The sequence below is a fragment of the Mus pahari genome, chromosome 3 (genome assembly GCF_900095145.1).
Source record: "Mus pahari chromosome 3, PAHARI_EIJ_v1.1, whole genome shotgun sequence".
Taxonomy (NCBI): domain Eukaryota; kingdom Metazoa; phylum Chordata; class Mammalia; order Rodentia; family Muridae; genus Mus; species Mus pahari.
In genome coordinates this window covers 52,427,479-52,444,583 of record NC_034592.1, presented here as the reverse complement: position 1 = coordinate 52,444,583, position 17,105 = coordinate 52,427,479, and the positions used below count along the sequence as shown (strand labels likewise).

The 17,105-nt window shown below is 38.5% G+C and overlaps 1 protein-coding gene across 2 annotated transcripts in view; it reads left to right on the top strand.

Moving 5' to 3' along the window:
• The window catches only part of Ttc21b (tetratricopeptide repeat domain 21B), a 68,837-nt gene that overhangs the window by 16,068 nt on the left and 35,664 nt on the right, over positions 1–17,105 (top strand). For both annotated transcript variants that reach the window (XM_021192399.2, XM_021192398.2), the window contains exons 7-18: positions 465–549; positions 2,203–2,301; positions 3,677–3,869; positions 4,183–4,280; positions 4,620–4,820; positions 8,495–8,624; positions 10,627–10,784; positions 11,860–12,081; positions 12,666–12,904; positions 14,566–14,638; positions 15,097–15,207; positions 15,934–16,072. In XM_021192399.2, the coding sequence (XP_021048058.1) occupies positions 465–549; positions 2,203–2,301; positions 3,677–3,869; positions 4,183–4,280; positions 4,620–4,820; positions 8,495–8,624; positions 10,627–10,784; positions 11,860–12,081; positions 12,666–12,904; positions 14,566–14,638; positions 15,097–15,207; positions 15,934–16,072 (1,748 nt within the window). The remainder of the gene's footprint in view (positions 1–464; positions 550–2,202; positions 2,302–3,676; positions 3,870–4,182; positions 4,281–4,619; positions 4,821–8,494; positions 8,625–10,626; positions 10,785–11,859; positions 12,082–12,665; positions 12,905–14,565; positions 14,639–15,096; positions 15,208–15,933; positions 16,073–17,105) is intronic.

Below are 17,105 nucleotides of genomic sequence, written 5' to 3'. Positions count from 1 at the left end.
TAACGTAGACTACATTGTTGCATATAGTTAACGTAGACTACATTGTTGCATATAGTTAACGTAGACTACATTGTTGCATATAGTTAACGTAGACTTCAAGTAGCATCTCTACAGTGTTAGACAGAGTAGGCACAACCTCTATTTATATCCTAAAACATTAAAGGTTAAATTGCAGATAATTTTTTTTTCCCCCGAGACAGGGTTTCTCTGTGTAGCCCTGGCTTTCCTGGAGCTCACTCTGTAGACCAGGCTGGCCTCAAACTCAGAAATCCGCCTGCCTCTGCCTCCTGGGTGCTGGGATTAAAGGCGTGGGCCACCACGCCCGGGGCAGATGACTTTTTGACTAAAGTATCATTGTTGTGGTTTTCTGGAGTAAGAGAAGAGTTAAATCACTAAACTTTTAAGCCCTCAGACAACAACAATGAAAAAGTTCTTTTATCATTAACTGACTTGTTTTCCTGCAGGCTGCTGCTTCAAGACAATCACAACGTGGAGGCACTGAGAATGCTGGCTTTGTATTATCTGTGTAGGGAAGGCGACATAGAGAAGGTAAGTTGTCTTGTGTAACATACGTCAAGGTGAATTTCATCACACACTATTATAAATGCACGTGGGCGTATTCATTTGAAGCTTGAAGGTCTATCTCAGAATGTTTATTATAGCTTTTAATTGGTCGCCAGAACATTACAAAGACTTTAGCTTCCTGTACCATCTAGTAAAGCAAAAGTATGCGGGGAGATTTCTCTCAAATGTTTTAGGTTATTAATAAGAGTATGTGTATTTTTATATAATATGCTGGTACATAGTGTTGTCTGTGGTCCAGATATGAATATACTTATGCGAAGTAAGAGTCACAGCATGTTTGCAGCTTTGTTGAGTTTGTGTGAGTTAAATGAGCTTAGGGTGAAATCCTTGTAACAGTTATACCTGTTTCAGTGCTACTGTACACACCCACTAGTAGACACTGGCGAAGGACTGCAAAATCTAATCTGTAGCCAAGGGTGTTGTTGTACAAGAGGTCTGCATGTTTAACTTGGCTAATGTAACAGTACCTAGCAAATGCTTTAGTAGGCACTAGAAGAACCTTAGTGGATCAAATCTTCTATGAACCTTTTGTTTATTACTTGAGGCTGGGACTACAGCTCAGTGGGAGAGAGGTTTGCCTAGTATGTGCAAGCCTGATTCTCAGCCCCAAAAGAAACAAACCAGAAACAACAACAAAAATTATTTGTACTAATTACTTTCAAGATTGTCCTATTGTAGAAACCATTTCAATGCCGGACCATGTATGAACTCCAAAGGTGCATGTAGCGTTTTTGTAACTAGATTATCATTCCAACAGCCTTTGTGGCATGACTTCATTATTATAGAGAGTTCAATATGCTCATTTGTTCAATAACTCTGGCAATCTTTACCCATCTAAAAGCTTATTTTCAGTGATGAGTATTAGCAAGAAATAATTGTGTGTAATTACTGGAGCTTTTAAAAACAATAGCAAAGACACTTTAGATTCCATTAGGGGGATCTAGGAAAAGAATCAGGATGTAGATTCTGTACAATCATGAAGGTTTGAATTTGGATCTCTTGCACCTATAAAATGTTAGGCATGATGGCACATGCTTATATTTCTAGCACTGGGGAGGGAGTCACAGGAGTGACTCCTGTGACTACACAGTGGTAGAGCTCACTTACCAGCTAGTCCTGCAGAATTAATAAACTCCAGATTCTCAAAAGTAACTTCTGACTTCTGTACACGGACATGTACCCACAAAAACCATGTGCACACAAACATGTGCTCATGCATACACTTCACCACAGCGCACACACACACACACACACACACACACACACTAGATGGAAGAAGATATTTGTGAAAACAAAGGTCTCTTAAATTATGAATAATGGGGGCTGGAGAGATGGCTTAGTGGTGATGAGTACTTTGTTGCTCTTGAGGAAGATGGATACACTTCCCAGCATCCCCATGGCAGCATACAACTATCTGTAACTCCAGTTCCAGGGGGTCCAGCATCCTCTTCTGGCTTCCACAGGCATTAGGAACATACATGGTGTGTATACATATATTCAGGCATTCACATATGCACGTAAAATATAAATAAGTAAATCTTTAAAAATATATCAGTCATAGTGTATTAGAGCATATATTCATCAATTAAATTCTTTTTTACTGTTATTTTGTTTTAGGCTGCTACCAAGCTGGAAAATTTAGGAAATGCATTAGATGTCATGGAACCACAGAATGCTCAACTTTTTTATAAGATTACACTAGCCTTCAGCAGAACGGTAAGACTGCCTACAAGCCAGACTCTTATCATTAAGAGTTAGCAGTTGGGACTAAAGAGATGGCTCAGTGGCTACGAGTACTGTTTGCTCTTCCAGAGGTCCTGAGTTCAATCTCCAGCAACCGTATTGTGGCTCACAACCATCTATAGTGTGATCTGATGTCTTCTTTTGGCATGCAGGTGTACATGCAGTTAGAGCACTCATATACATAAAACAAATAAGTTAATCCTTAAAAAGAGTTTGCAGTTAGTCAGTGGGTGGAGTGCTGAGGAACATATGGCTTTCAGTAAAGCAGATATAACCTGAGGTCCCACAAAAGGACACTCAGGAGATTCTGGCTTCACCTTTCCAGCCTTCAGGAATCAAGAGGAGGAGGCTCTGGAGCTAGAGTGCCTTCCAGACAAAGGAAGCCAGAATCCAGTGTTTGGGTTTAGTGGTGTTCTGTGCTTCTGTTATAAAACCTTTGGGAAAATCTGTTAAAATGGGTAATAGAGTGTTTCAGTGGAGGAAAAGGCCAGTGTCGTGGATTTGCTGCTGCTGCTGCTGCTGCTGCTATAAAAACATGCTTCTGTTATGTTCTGTTATGAGAATTCTGTACAGGCAAGATGACAGGGATGGAAGAAAAAAATACCATAGAATAGCAAAACCAATTATCAAACTAACTTGAAAGAAAACTATTAAGGATATGAATTGCTAAACTGTAACAGTTATCTTATTTTAAAATATGTAAGATGTATGAAATTTAAGAGAAAGAAAGAACTAAAAGTATGAATTAAGATATTTTTCTTTATTTGTGGTACTACCCCAGATACAAATTCATTATTTTTTAAGAATAATTATAGAATTGTTTATCAACGTATTCAGAAGAATATTTTGCTCTTGAAATTTTGTATGTTCAATAGTTATTTAACAGCATTGGCATCAACAAAATTTTAGGTGAAGTGTTTTGTTTGGTTTTTTTTTGAAAAAATTTATGACACATTTTTTTAAAATACTTTCCTCATTGGTACAGGTTGCCTTTAATGGGAAAAGGGACTTTTAATTAATTATGTACACTTATTTAGAAAGCTTAAAATAAAGATTTTCCTATCTAATTTGAAAAAAAATCATGTTTTTGTATTACAGAACTATGTGTCAAGATGGCGATGTCATAAAACAGTACTTATTAAAATAGACAACTTGTGGAGGGTGGGTCATATGCTGTTTCTTGATGTAGTATCCAGATGATAGAATGCTTTTCCTTCTTAAGGAATCTTTATTCCCCTTTCTTCCGTCCTGTGCAATCCAAGCTGTATGTGTAAGAGTGGAGAAAAATCGGTCTGATATTCTGAGACAGGACTTGTTGTCTAAGTTGGTTTGGTTTTCTCTTTCACAGTGTGGACGTAATCAACTCATTCTCCAAAAAGTTCAAAGTTTCCTAGAAAAAGCATTTAGTTTAACTCCCCAGCAAGCAGAAATTGCTACAGAGCTCGGCTACCAAATGATTCTCCAAGGCAAGGTGAAGGAGGCCTGGAAGTGGTACAGGACCGCCATGACGCTGAATGAGAGCAACATCTCTGCTGTTACCGGTTCGCTGACACTTCCTCCCCCTGATTTTATTTTTAAAATTTAAACTCTTTCAATTATGTGTAAATGGAAAAGTCATATATCTTTAAAAATATCAATTTACTTCTCAAATACTATCTTGAAAGAATGGATTTTATTTGGTTGCTTCTATCAAGTTATGGATTAGGCAGTAAAGGAGTTTACCTCGTAGTTCCTGGCTGCCTGCTTTCTTCCCCACCTCTCCCCCTGCTGTGTTTTATTTCATTTTTTTTCCCCCAGTCATTAACTTAGTTCAGTTGGTTGGAATGGGCCCTGATTGTTTCTGTTTGATTTCAGGACTTATCCGATGCCAGTTAATAGAAGGGCAACTGCAAGATGCAGACCAGCAGTTGGAGTTCTTCAGTGAATTCCAGCAGTCAATGGGGAAATCTGCGGTATGCCGTTTTATCAGACAGCAGATGGCTGCTGCTGTTTATAAACCATGAGACTTTAAGTGACCATTCGTTCATCCGAACGATGAACGGTTCTGCTCTGCATCGTGCATGAGCACCATCTTCAATGTACAGTGTCATGTGTTGGTTTACCTCTATGCAACTTGACTTTAAATACTTTTCTCCATGATCCTAAAATTCCATTCAGCTCACACTTAGGTTTGAATGCTTTTATATCAAACATTTAAATACTTTCTTATCTTTGATATACATTTGCAATGTAAACAAATAAATGGCTTTATAGCCAAATGGAATAACTTTTGAACTCTACTTACTTTTCAGGAATTAATGTATTTGCATGCGGTTCTTGCTACAAAAAAAAATAATTGTCAGGACGAAGTTATAAATTTGTTGAATGATGTTGTGAATACTCACTTTTCACACTTGGACGACCTCCCACTCGGCGTACAGTATTTTGAGAAGCTCAACCCTGACTTCTTACTAGAAGTTGTTACCGAGTATCTGAATCTCTGTCCAATTCAGGTAGGGAATTCTGCCTCTTATCCACAAAGGTGTCCGTGGGTAGGGAATTCTGCCTCTTATCCACAAAGGTGTCCCGTGGGTCCCATACACAGTGCTAAGGAGTTCTCAGTGTATCTGTACTTAATAGACATAATTCTGTTAATTGAAACCATTTTAAAGCAATCTTTATAGGAAGGATTACTACCAAATAATCACAGTATTGATTAATAAAAATTATTTTCAATTTTTTAAATCCTAAAACTGAGTTTAGAAATATTCAAGGTGGTTAATTCTCATGCTTGCTACATATTTGAATCTGATTGATAACATCATCAAGTGTCAGTTCACCTTGGGCAAACTCAAAACTGGATCTCTTGTAAAACTAATGGAACCATTTCCCACATGAACTCAAACACTCCTTTGTGTTAAAAGTGGACCACTGACTCTTCCTCTTGCTCCTTGGAATGACACAGAGAGCATTTAGTTACTTAGTCCAAAGAAGAATCCTTTCTCCTTCATAAAGTAGATGTTTAGATTTGGACTACATACTTCTGGTGTGAGAAGTTCCCTGTGCTTTTTCTATATGCATGCATTGAAATCCATTACCTTTCTTTTTAAAGGAAAGATTTATTTATTTTATTTCTATGGGTATACACTATAGCTGTATACCCATAATCAGACACACCAGAAGAGGGCATCAGATCCCATTACAGACGGTTGTGAGCCACCATGTGGTTTCTGGGAAGAGCAGTCGGTGCTTTTAACTGCTGAGCCATCTCTCCAGCCATTACCTCTTTTTTAAAAAAAAAATATGTATGCCTGCTGAGTTATGAGTTAACAAATACTATTATCTTCCACTCATGCCTTTGAGTTCAAGATTATTTGTGGAATAATTTGCACATTTATTTCTTGCCATCTATCTTCTCTTGTTTATTTTATACTCTTCAGTTATCATGTTCCTTTTAGCTCTTGATCTTCATTTTATATGGAACCTTATTGTCAGCTGCTGTCTGTTTGATCCAGCTTGGAGATAACAATGGTCTTTTGCAAGCATTAGCATTTTTGATTTGTAGCCCTAGACACCTGGAGATCCTTTACAAAGTTCCCTGCATTCACTTGGCAGCATGCCTTTGGTACTGGCAGTAAGCACACATAACCTAACTTCCCTGTACTCGGCTCATGTTTCTCCACAGGCTTTTCAAGTAGGCCTATTCAGTACTCATTGCTAAGGCCAAAATTATTAGCAACACCCCTCCCCTCCCCCCAATTTACAGCATTAGATGCTATATTAACAGTGAAAAAAAGAAAAATGATCTTCCCTGAGGGAGCTCTGCATATTGTAATATCATGTCATTTCCCAGGTCTTTATTACCTTTAAAACCTATGCTCTCCTGGAATCATACTTGATGATTAATTCAGACTGATTGAGCTCAGAGCTCAGTCTCCTAAGTCCATGCAAGTTGCTTGGTAGTTTGAATGCATATTTCAATATTCATTCAGCATCTAGGATCCTTTTTTTTTTTTTTTTTTTTTTTTTTTGTTTTTTTTCGAGACAGGGTTTCTCTGTGTAGCCTTGGCTATCCTGGAACTCACTTTGTAGACCAGGCTGGCCTCGAACTCAGAAATTCACCTGCCTCTGCCTCCCAAGTGCTGGGATTAAAGGCATGTGCCACCATGTCCGGCAGCATCTAGGATCCTTTCTGCAGATGTTTTATAGCATATCTGGCACACTATGTGGAGATGGCAGAATGCTTGGGGAACAACAAGTTACAACATTTGTTCCAAGAGATATAGTTTAAAAGGATGGAGCAGACACCATAGGAAGACTAGAATGAATAGTGGTGTATGGTGTAAGGAACTAATGGAGCAGGGTAGAGGAAGTGAAAATGTATATGAGGGTGTCAGAGTCGGCCTCACCATGTGACAGAGGATTGAAAGGACCTGTGGAAGCAGCTGCTTGGAGGCTAAGGGAACAGTTGATGCAGATGTTCACAGGAACACAGAGGATCAGTGGAGTGGACTGTGAGTCAGGCAACAGGGACAGATAAGGTTTTAGTCCTTGAGTATTTCAAAGAATTTCTTTGTTAACTGTGCTAAGAATGAACCAAAGCATAGGTAGTTCACAAAACAATACATTACTTGATAGCTAGGTCTCTAACTACATATCCTGTTTTCCCATAATGCAGTTTTTAATCCTCATATTATAACTTGGTCAGCTTCATAATGCTGTTTTCATGGGAACATTCAAGAAAAGCAGCTCTGGCCTCAGCTCTATTCCTTGTTCATTGACCTCTTTCGCACATAGTTGTTTTTTGTTTGTTTGTTTGTTTTTAATTTTTTAATCTAACAAGCAGAATCTCAAAGATTGTCTCTAGACTTCTGTTTTAATTTTTGTGTATACAAGGAAACACTGATAAAAGGAATGGCTGGCTTTATTTGGGTGATACTGCCTTAATTCTAGCTCTTTAGTAGCAGGGGCAAGAGGATTGTGAATTTGAGGCCAGCCAGGGTGCAGAGTGAGGCCTAGTCTCAAAATATAACAAACAACATAAGGTAGAAGAAAAACGTGAGAATTATTCTCAGTATTTCTTAATAAGTGACAAGGTCATGGTTACATACCTACCATCACTTATTTTATTTTTCTGGTGGGAAATATTTGTGGGAAATATTTGCAGGCAGGCGGAAGGGTGGAACAGAATGAAGGGTTTGTTTATTTTGGCTCACAGTTTGTGGGCACAGTCCAGCATGATGGAGGATGCAGGACAGCAGGAACCCAAGGTGGCCAGTTAGGAAGCAGAAAAGATGAATGTTGGCACTCAGTTCCTTTCCCTTTGTATTCAGCTCAGGACTGCAGTTCATAGAATGGACTCACCCACATTTAGGGTGGGTCTTCCCACCTCACAGGAGTGCCAGAGCATTGTATCACAGGTTATTGGAGATTCTGGCAAGTGAAAAGTCAGTATTAGTCATCACAACAATTTTAAAGATTTTCCTCGTTTCCATTCAAACAAGTATAAAACTCTGATCTTGAAGATGCAGAAAGACCCATAAAAGAAGCATCTCTAGGTGGGAAACTGCTATAAACCATGTGCTGCGGAGATTTGAAGTTGGGATGATTTAGGCAATAGTCATATTTTGAGTATCTTTCTGGGAACATGTTCTGTGCCTCAGCATAGGAAAGGAGAGGTGAGACTTTATTGTAAGCTATGTGACCCATAATCACAGTGATCTTCTATAAGACAGCACAGTCATTGACCTGAAGGATGAAGATGATTTCACATCAGCTGAAGGGACTGGGGAAGATCATCTATCAGGTCCAAAGAACAGCGTCAATGAAGCAATGCAGAGGGCCTAAGCAAGAACTCTCTCAGTTGTCTTTTCTTTTAACAGGTGTTTCTCTGATAAAATTTGAACTAATAACTACTTTCATGTTATCAAAATATTAATTACATTAACAGTCCCATAATTAACTGCACAGAACTCAATAATTTGTAAGTCTATTCACAGATAAACTAAGGAATAACTTAATATTTGTACAATTCTATAACAAAGGTAGTATGAAAAAAACCTAAGAGAGATGTAATAAGAACCACTAGGTTCTTTTATCATATCAGTCACACTAAAGTTAAGTGTGTGTTTAATCCTGGCTACATAAGATTATAAACTTAGAAAACGGTCTGATTTTCTTTGTTTAGCCTGCAGGTCCTGGACAACCTCTTTCTCCAGTTCTCAGACGCTGTTCTTCAGTCCTGGAGACAATTATAAGAAGTGTACCAGGTCTTCCACAAGCCGTCTTCCTAATGGCCAAAGTGAAGTATTTGTCAGGTGACAATATGCCTTAGCACATCAAATAACGTAGGAGTTTGATTGTGGTGTTGGTAATGGCAGGCGTAAATAGGCTCTGTACTCCTCTCCAGGGAAGACAGTCACATACAGTGTGTATGTTGTCTGTAAATGTGTATGTTTAATCTGAAATTGGAACCAAAATTTAAAACCTACTATTTTAGATTCATACCCCATGCGCATATAAGCAACCCTAATAAATTGTTATTAATCTTTCTTCATCTTACACAGTTTTCGAGAATCTGTCCAAGCATGAAAAGTTACATTACAGTGTAGGTTGTAGATGCTCTAGTGAGCCAAAAGCATATGGTAAAGACATCGAGCAGACTTAGTCATCTAAAATCTCTTGCGATACCATCTGGGAAAAGTTAAACCACTACACATGAAACCTTACTTAACCACTTACCTCTTTTATTTTGTTAAATTTTACTTTTCATAATACACTGTGGGTTGTGGGCTATGATTGGTATCGGCACTCTGTTTGGGTCCTGGAGCACTGACACCCTTAGATGTGTTGTGCTACCCATTCTTGTCCCCTTGGCTTTCACAGTTCTAGGTATTAGACATTGCAATGATAAAGATCCCAGAGTCACTGTTGACCTGGCTGATGGTTGGTTGCCAGACTTTAACAATATGTTTAGTAAGTTACTGTGCTAACTCCACCAGTAAATGGCGTGTTAATTCTCTACCTCTGAGGAGGGGGAATGGTATTGTGTGATTTCAGTTAGTAGGCTGAGCTCTTATGATCCAGGAAACTGAATTTTACCATGTTTTTTTCTATTGACAACAGGTAAAGATGAAGTGTATTTGAACAGAAAATAACTTAGGCCGCTATTCTAGAAAGGTGGGGCGGGAAGTGGTCCTTGTTATATCTACTTAAGCCATATGTGGAAGGCAGCATACAAGTCCATGTGCACTGCATCACAAGGTAGCACATAGAGAATGTGGGGACGGGGACTTGGGGGGCCTCTTTCTAGCCCGAGAGTCTTCTCCCTCTGCAACGCCACCGTCCTTATCACATAAATCTTAACCAATGTTGTAAGGTGACGCAGACTTTTTGATTTACAGATAGTTAGCAGATGTGATACAAATTATTTGCTATTTCATTTGGTGCTGAATTTTAATCTACATTTCATAATTTAGAATTTCAGGGATATGTCCTTGGCCTTTTTCCTATTTTACACAAAACCATGTAGCCTGGTTGTAGAATATGTCCTCTTTGTTAGAGTAAATGACACTGCAGCCTTCTAGGTTTGTAAATGTCTATGCTCCCGCCTTGATGATAATGGACTGAACCTCTGAACCTGTAAGCCATCCCCAATTAAATGTTGTCCTTATAAGTGTTGCCTTGGTCATGGTGTCTGTTCACAGCAATGGAGACCCTAACTTAAGTCACGTGAGCTGTTTGTTCCAGTTGGGTAAGGCTCTCTCACGGCAGGGTGCAGGGCACCAAACACAGGCATGGTGGCTAGAGCAGTCAGTTGACAGCTTACATCAAAAAAGTGAACTAGAAGTAGAGTGACATTAAACCTCTCAGCACCCACCACCAGTGACGTACTTCCTCCAGCAAGGCCACCACTTCTAAACCCCTCAAGTAGTGGCCCCAGCTAGCCACCAAGAGTTCAAATGCTCAAGCCTCAATTCTCAGTTGAAACGACCACAGCCTTGAAACCCATTTTAATGCAGTTATAAACAAAAGATTTTTAAAAAGGAAATAAATGTAGAGTCTTAGTCCTGCCAGTAATAATGGGGACCTGTTGCCATCCTTTTATATTTTCCCTGGTTTGCTGTGACCAACTGTTGTCCTGACTGACATATGAGTCTGTTCTTTAAGTAACTACAAGGAAGGTAGCTGACACAAGTAGGAATGGAGGCAAGGTTCTTGGACAGAGATGTTAAACAGCCAAGGTAACCTTGTATTCTGGTTTCTGTTGGAGCTCTCGCTCTGAGTGCTGAAGCCTGACGGTGTGGCTTCCCTTGTCAGGTGACACTGAAGCGGCATACAACAATCTCCAACACTGCCTGGAGCACAGCCCCTCCTATGCCGAGGCTCACCTCCTGATGGCACAGGTGTACCTGTCCCAAGACAAAGTCAAGCTGTGTTCGCAGTCGCTTGAACTTTGTCTGAGCTACAATTTTAATGTGAGTATTCCAGATGAGTATCCCAGGCTAAGATGTACCTCTGACTTTGAACTTCTAATGAATGTGTATGTGTTTAGTTGTTTCACATGTGAATTGAAATGCTTTGCCAGAAAATATTTTAATAGAATTTTGAAATAACAAGAAATAGGAGAAAAAAATTCAGGTATATTTGATAGAGATGAAAATTTATGTGAATTGCCCTAACACAACCACCACAATATCAAATTTCATGGGCAGAGGGTGCTTGTGATCCTAGGTACTTAGGAGGCTAGAGACTGGGCGCTCCAGGCCAGCCTGGACAATATGGAAAGCCCATCAGAAAGCACACACACACACACACACACACACACACATATACACCAGTTCAAAAACAAAATAAATTCATCTGAGTTTGGTAATGAAAATTCAGGGATCAATCTCTAGACTCTACTCATCTACAAGCCTGTTTCCTTTTCTATATAACTTGTAAAATAGCAGTTGTTAGAATGAGAATTAAATGTAGCAATCACATATACAATCATTTTAGACCATGGAGAAATATACCAAATATTTTATGGATAAGGTTAGTAAATGGTATTGCTCATTTTTTCTTGAAACTCTCTATTTTTCCTCCTCCCTCCCTCCTAGAAATCTAAGAGGCATATCACTACAAGAGGAGCCTCAAATAAAGTCATCTCTTTACTGAAAACTCAAACTTTAGGATGTCTTGGTAGCCTGCAAGGAAAAACTAGCTTGTTCTATCTATTTGACATTCAAGAAAGAAGAGGCTGGATTGACAGTGTCCCTGAATGTTAGAGTCAATATGGTTAGGCTTCCAACTGTATGCTTCAGTGAGCTGTATAGTGTTTGAGCCTGGTTTTCAGTATGTGAGGTTTGTTATTATTTGCAAGTCCTTCTAATGAAAATTTAATTTAAAATCATGATTAGGAAGTGAAAAATAAGAGGTCAGAAACATGCTTTGAGGATATGCTCACAAATGAGCTGTACTCCAGGTCTTCATCTTCTATTTGATTGGTCATAAATTCTGATTTCCATTGTATGCACTCCAAAGAACTGTTGGTCATTTGTTTCTCAGGTAAGAGACTACCCATTATATCATTTAATCAAAGCACAGTCACAAAAGAAAATGGGAGAAGTAGCAGAAGCAATTAAAACTCTGCACATGGCAATGAACCTGCCAGGAATGAGGAGAAGCAGAGCCTCTTCGAAATCAAAGCACAGAACTGAGGTGGACGCGAGCCATCGGTTATCAATCTTCCTGGAGTTGGTGGAGGTCCACCGCTTAAATGGAGAACAGGTACGTCAACTCAGACTGGAGTGTTGTTATGTGTGTGTGCATTTGCACTAATTCTCTACTCTTTGATGTAACATGGAATATATAGATCCATATTTCTAGTTGAATAATTTTCTACATATATGTATGTAATATAGAGAGGTCCCTTGACAAATTGAGAAATGTTATCAACTTATTTTTCCTTACTTTTCACTAAAACATGTATTTTGCAAGTTCCTGGAAGTTAAATGTTATTTGCTCCTGGATGACTTTCTCAGTGTGCCTATGTTGGCCACCATGAAATGCAGTCATGTAATTTACAATTCTGTTCCAAAAATAATAGCAGGGACTCTTTTATTTTGGTTGTTAAAACAAACAAACAAACAAAACAAAAACAAACAAAAAAACCCTAGCCATTTAATTAATATTTATAGTCTCACCTGGTTTTAGACTTTTAAATTCACAGACTTTCCATAATAATTTATCTGTTTATTTTTAAGTACCATGAGCATACTGACATGTATTATTAGTCGCTGTGTTTCAGAAGGTGAGTCTCCACTTCCAGTAACTCATTGCCTATTATGAACAGTCTTTAATTTGTGTTACAGCATGAGGCAGCAAAGGTTTTACAGGATGCCATCCATGAGTTTTCGGGAACTTGTGAAGAATTACGTGTCACTATTGCTAATGCAGACCTGGCTCTGGCCCAAGGAGATACGGATCGTGCATTAAGCATGCTTCGAAATGTCACAACTGAACAGCCTTATTTTATAGAGGCCAAAGAAAAAATGGCAGATATTTATCTGAAGCATAGGAAAGAGAAAATGTTGTATATCACTTGTTACAGGTAAGCAGTTCCTTGTATCCCACACGTCCCTCCTGAAATTAATCAGAATGGTTACTTTCTATACCTGTCATGTATGTCACAAATTCTTTACAAATCTTTGTCTGGAAATGGTCATCTTCCTTCTGCCTAGGACCACTCTTGTCAAGGGGTTTACCTAAAACAGAACTACCGTTGCTTCAGTGTGTGGCTAAATTTAGATTTAGATTTGTTTGTGGAAAGAGAAAACAAGAGATGGCTGTACTCTGATGACAGCATTATACAGCAGTAATCCAGGGGATGCACGGGCATATCTAATATGTGGCATGTCTGCTGTAGAAGAGGAAAATATAAGTTAATGTGCTGCAACCTCCAAAGTGTGGATTCACCTTTTCTTTTGTGAGTGAGCATAGCTTTAATAGCTTTGTCAAACTGAGGCCATAAAAGTTATGGGGACACACATGCAAACATGTTGCTATTCTTCAGCACAAATGAAACAGTAATTATACAGACACACCCTGTGTGTGGTTGGAAGTGAATAGACTAAGTCAGCCCTTGCTCATCAGCGTTATCTAATGTTATAACCAAGAAGTTTGCTCAGATTCTTGGTAAGTATTGAGTATTCAGAGAAACCAGCATCTTCTGTTGTTGGTGGAGGAGTTTAAATACTGGAAGTATGTTTCTACACTGTTTTTAAGGGAGCCCGGTATGGTGGTTTGTAGCACTAAGCAGCCTGAGGCAGGAGAATTGCTGTGGATGAGTTTGAGAGCAGCCTGCCCTATGTAAAAGTTTCAGGCCAGTGAGACTGAAGTCAGATTCTGCCTCCAAAAAAGCAAAACAAGGGCTATGATGGTGCACACCTTTAACCCCAGCACTTTGGAAGGCAGAGGCAGGCAGATCTCTGGTTTTTGAGGCCAGCCTTGTCTACAGAGTCAGTTTCAGGACAGCCAGGGCTACACAGAGAAACTCTGTCTCAAAAAACAAACAAACAAACAAACAAATTCAAAAGCAGAAAAACAAACAAAACCCCAAAGGTTTAGTTTCTTTTGGATGTGCTGTGATGTAATAATGAAATGTATGGTTTGTTTCAGACAAATCTAATTCATTTGTATAGACATGAGTTCTTGGCATCATGAGTAAAGTTGAAGTAATAATTACCTTTATCATAGAGGTTTCAAGCACTTAAATAAGATATATTTAATGCTGCGCAAGAAACCCAACACAGTGTTGTAAACTTTAATTGTAGCACACTGGACAGTGAAGCAGAAGAGTTTGTTAATCTGATTGCTTCAAATAAGTAAGCAGCAGATCCTGAAGCATAAGACCTGGTATTTTTAAGATGCTTCATCATATAGCTTTTACCTTGAAGATGAGAGCTCGGGTTGTATAGAAGGACAGTACAATCCCTTCCTCCTGGAGAGGAGTCCTGGACCATCAGGGTTTATGTTTGCTCTCTACCGTCACTCAGCTCCATGCATGTTATAAAATGCAAAGAATCAATTAGAAAATGGGTTTCAGTATATAAAGTGTATGCATGTACAGAATGTGGCTTTTAACAAGACTATATGACTGGCTGTTTTCTGAGGGTCACTGTATACTTGAGTTTTATAAGCTGACATCTTACCTTACTGGTTTGTAAATGTTGCCTATTTTCAGTATACTGAGTAGTATTGGTCTAATTCCAGAGAAATTGCTGAGAGAATGCCCAGCCCCCGGTCTTTCCTGCTCCTCGGCGATGCGTACATGAACATTCAAGAGGTAAAATTTCTAACTGCAGAACTCAGATTAAAAAAAACAAAAAACAAAATTATAGAATTCTGCAATAACTGTAGCTGTCTGTTAAAAGGAATTTGGCTTTTTCATCGTGTTTAATATTTGAGTTCTGATGGTGGCAATAAAAGGTTAGCTTCTATAATATTTTTAAAATCTTGACTCAATTCAATGAGTGTCCTATATCCAATAGAGATGGTCCTAGAAGAGTGGGAGTCTCCTCTAAACAGAAAGGTGGAGAGGGATCTGTTGACTGTTGTAATGACTTCCAAGAATGATCATTGTGGGTATAATTACAATGAGGAATATCTGGCCAATTTTCAGTCACTTATATGGAATTGTATACTTTTATATTGTTCAATATATATGTTCCGAAAACATTGCTCTTTAATGGGTTCACTTAAGCTGTTTGTTAAAGTTTGTCATTTGTGTCTTGACAATGTTAGCCAGAAGAAGCCATAGTGGCCTATGAGCAAGCACTAAATCAGAACCCAAAAGATGGAACACTGGCAAGAAAAATTGGAAAAGCACTTGTCAAAACTCACAATTACTCAAAGGTAAGTGCTTCACACTGTGTGATACACCTATTAGGTCAAGTTGATGGAGACCTGCTCTAGAGAAGTCTTCAGCAGCCACCCTTCACATCTTTGGTGATTTTAATCTCCACATTTGGGTGAGCAAACTGGTATTTGTGTCAAGTTAGGTTTTCCTGGTGACTCACTTTCCCCAGTGCTGCACTCTATGGAGACTGTTTTGATTCTGCCTTTTCTTTTAAGTTTCTTATATCTCAGTGTTTGCAACCAAATAACGGCCATAAAGTCACTAATGCCACATTGTATAATATACAGTATAATGTAGCCTAGCCATTTCCTTCCTGCTGTACCAGCTTGGTCAAGCTATGTGCTTTAAGGTGATTGTTCTGTTGCTGTTGTTTCGAGTAGGGATAAAGGATTTTCCTTGACTGTGTATTCTTTTGCTATCCCTGGTCGTTGTTAAGTTTATGTGCACCAGCTAGGAAAGCAGATGCATTTCAGAAGGCTTGCTTACCTTAGAATAATCTCTGGAGAAATATTTTTGCCAAGTACTGTTCGATATCCTTTGATTGCTTAAAAAAAAGATGCTAGTTGCTATGATTCCCTAAGGAAAGCGGCATACTTCACTGACAGCACGGATACATGCCTAAATGCTTTAAATATTATTTCTGGTTATAGATATGCCTTATGCCTTGGCTGTACGAAGCCTCTGTGCTCTTTTTAAATCTAACTGACACGGACTTTGTTTAGGCAATCACCTATTATGAAGCTGCTCTGAAAAGTGGACAGCAGAACTGCCTTTGCTATGACCTGGCCGAGCTGCTACTGAGACTGAAGCTGTACGAGAAAGCCGAGAAAGTGCTCCAGCATTCTCTAGCTCATGACCCTGGTATGCAAGTCTTTACGATTGGAAAAAAAAAAAACATTTACTTGATAAACCTGGACTATTTCTTTTTATAATACATAATTGCATATTGATTTTCTCAATATTTTTACATGTAGTTGGCTGTATGCATTCATGTATATTTTTCCAAAATTCAGTTCTACCAAGTGGATGGGCTTTAAGTCTAATAACAGATAAATCTGTTAACAGTCCACTGTGTTATAAAAGAACAAAGTATACAATTTCTAGAATGATATAACAAAGTTATATGTAAATCAAAATTACTGGCCTTTAAGCACATCAACACTTTTATAATCTTTACCTTCTAAGAATATTACATTTTTAAAAGGCATTCAAGCATCCTGAGAGCTGCAGAGTTAGCTCCATGGTAAAGTGCGTCCGTGAAGACTTAGGTTTGGATCCCCAGCTCTGGCATTAAACGGCTTTTAATAAGCCTGGCACACTATATACCCCTCATCTCAAAGATTAAAGTAACAGAGACAGGATTCCTGTTTGATCCTGGCCAGATAGTCTGACCAAGTTATTCAGCTCCAGGGTCAGTGAACCCCTATCTCAAAGGTTAGGGTGACCTGACAGTGATTCTGCCCTCTACATCGTACACACACACACACACACACACACACACACACACACACAAATACACATACACATTCACATGCAAAAAACGTCAGCCATTATAAAAGTATAATAATGCACAAATCAGCTACTGTTCCATAAATTCTGCTTACTCTCTTCTTATTACATTCCATATAAATAGAATGTGATTAAATGTATATTTTTGTGTATTTATTTGTGCTTTATACAAATATGATCATTTTGGTTTTCCCTTTTTAATAAAATATATTACCTATTCGGCAATTTTCTCCATATAGAATGTGAGGAAATATATGCTGATACCTGTACATTCATACTATCTGCATTAATGTTTTATAATTTGGTAATATTTTTAATTTCACTGGTATTATTTTGCTTTGCCACATTTGTACCATAACCCATGTGACAACTAATATGCTTATAT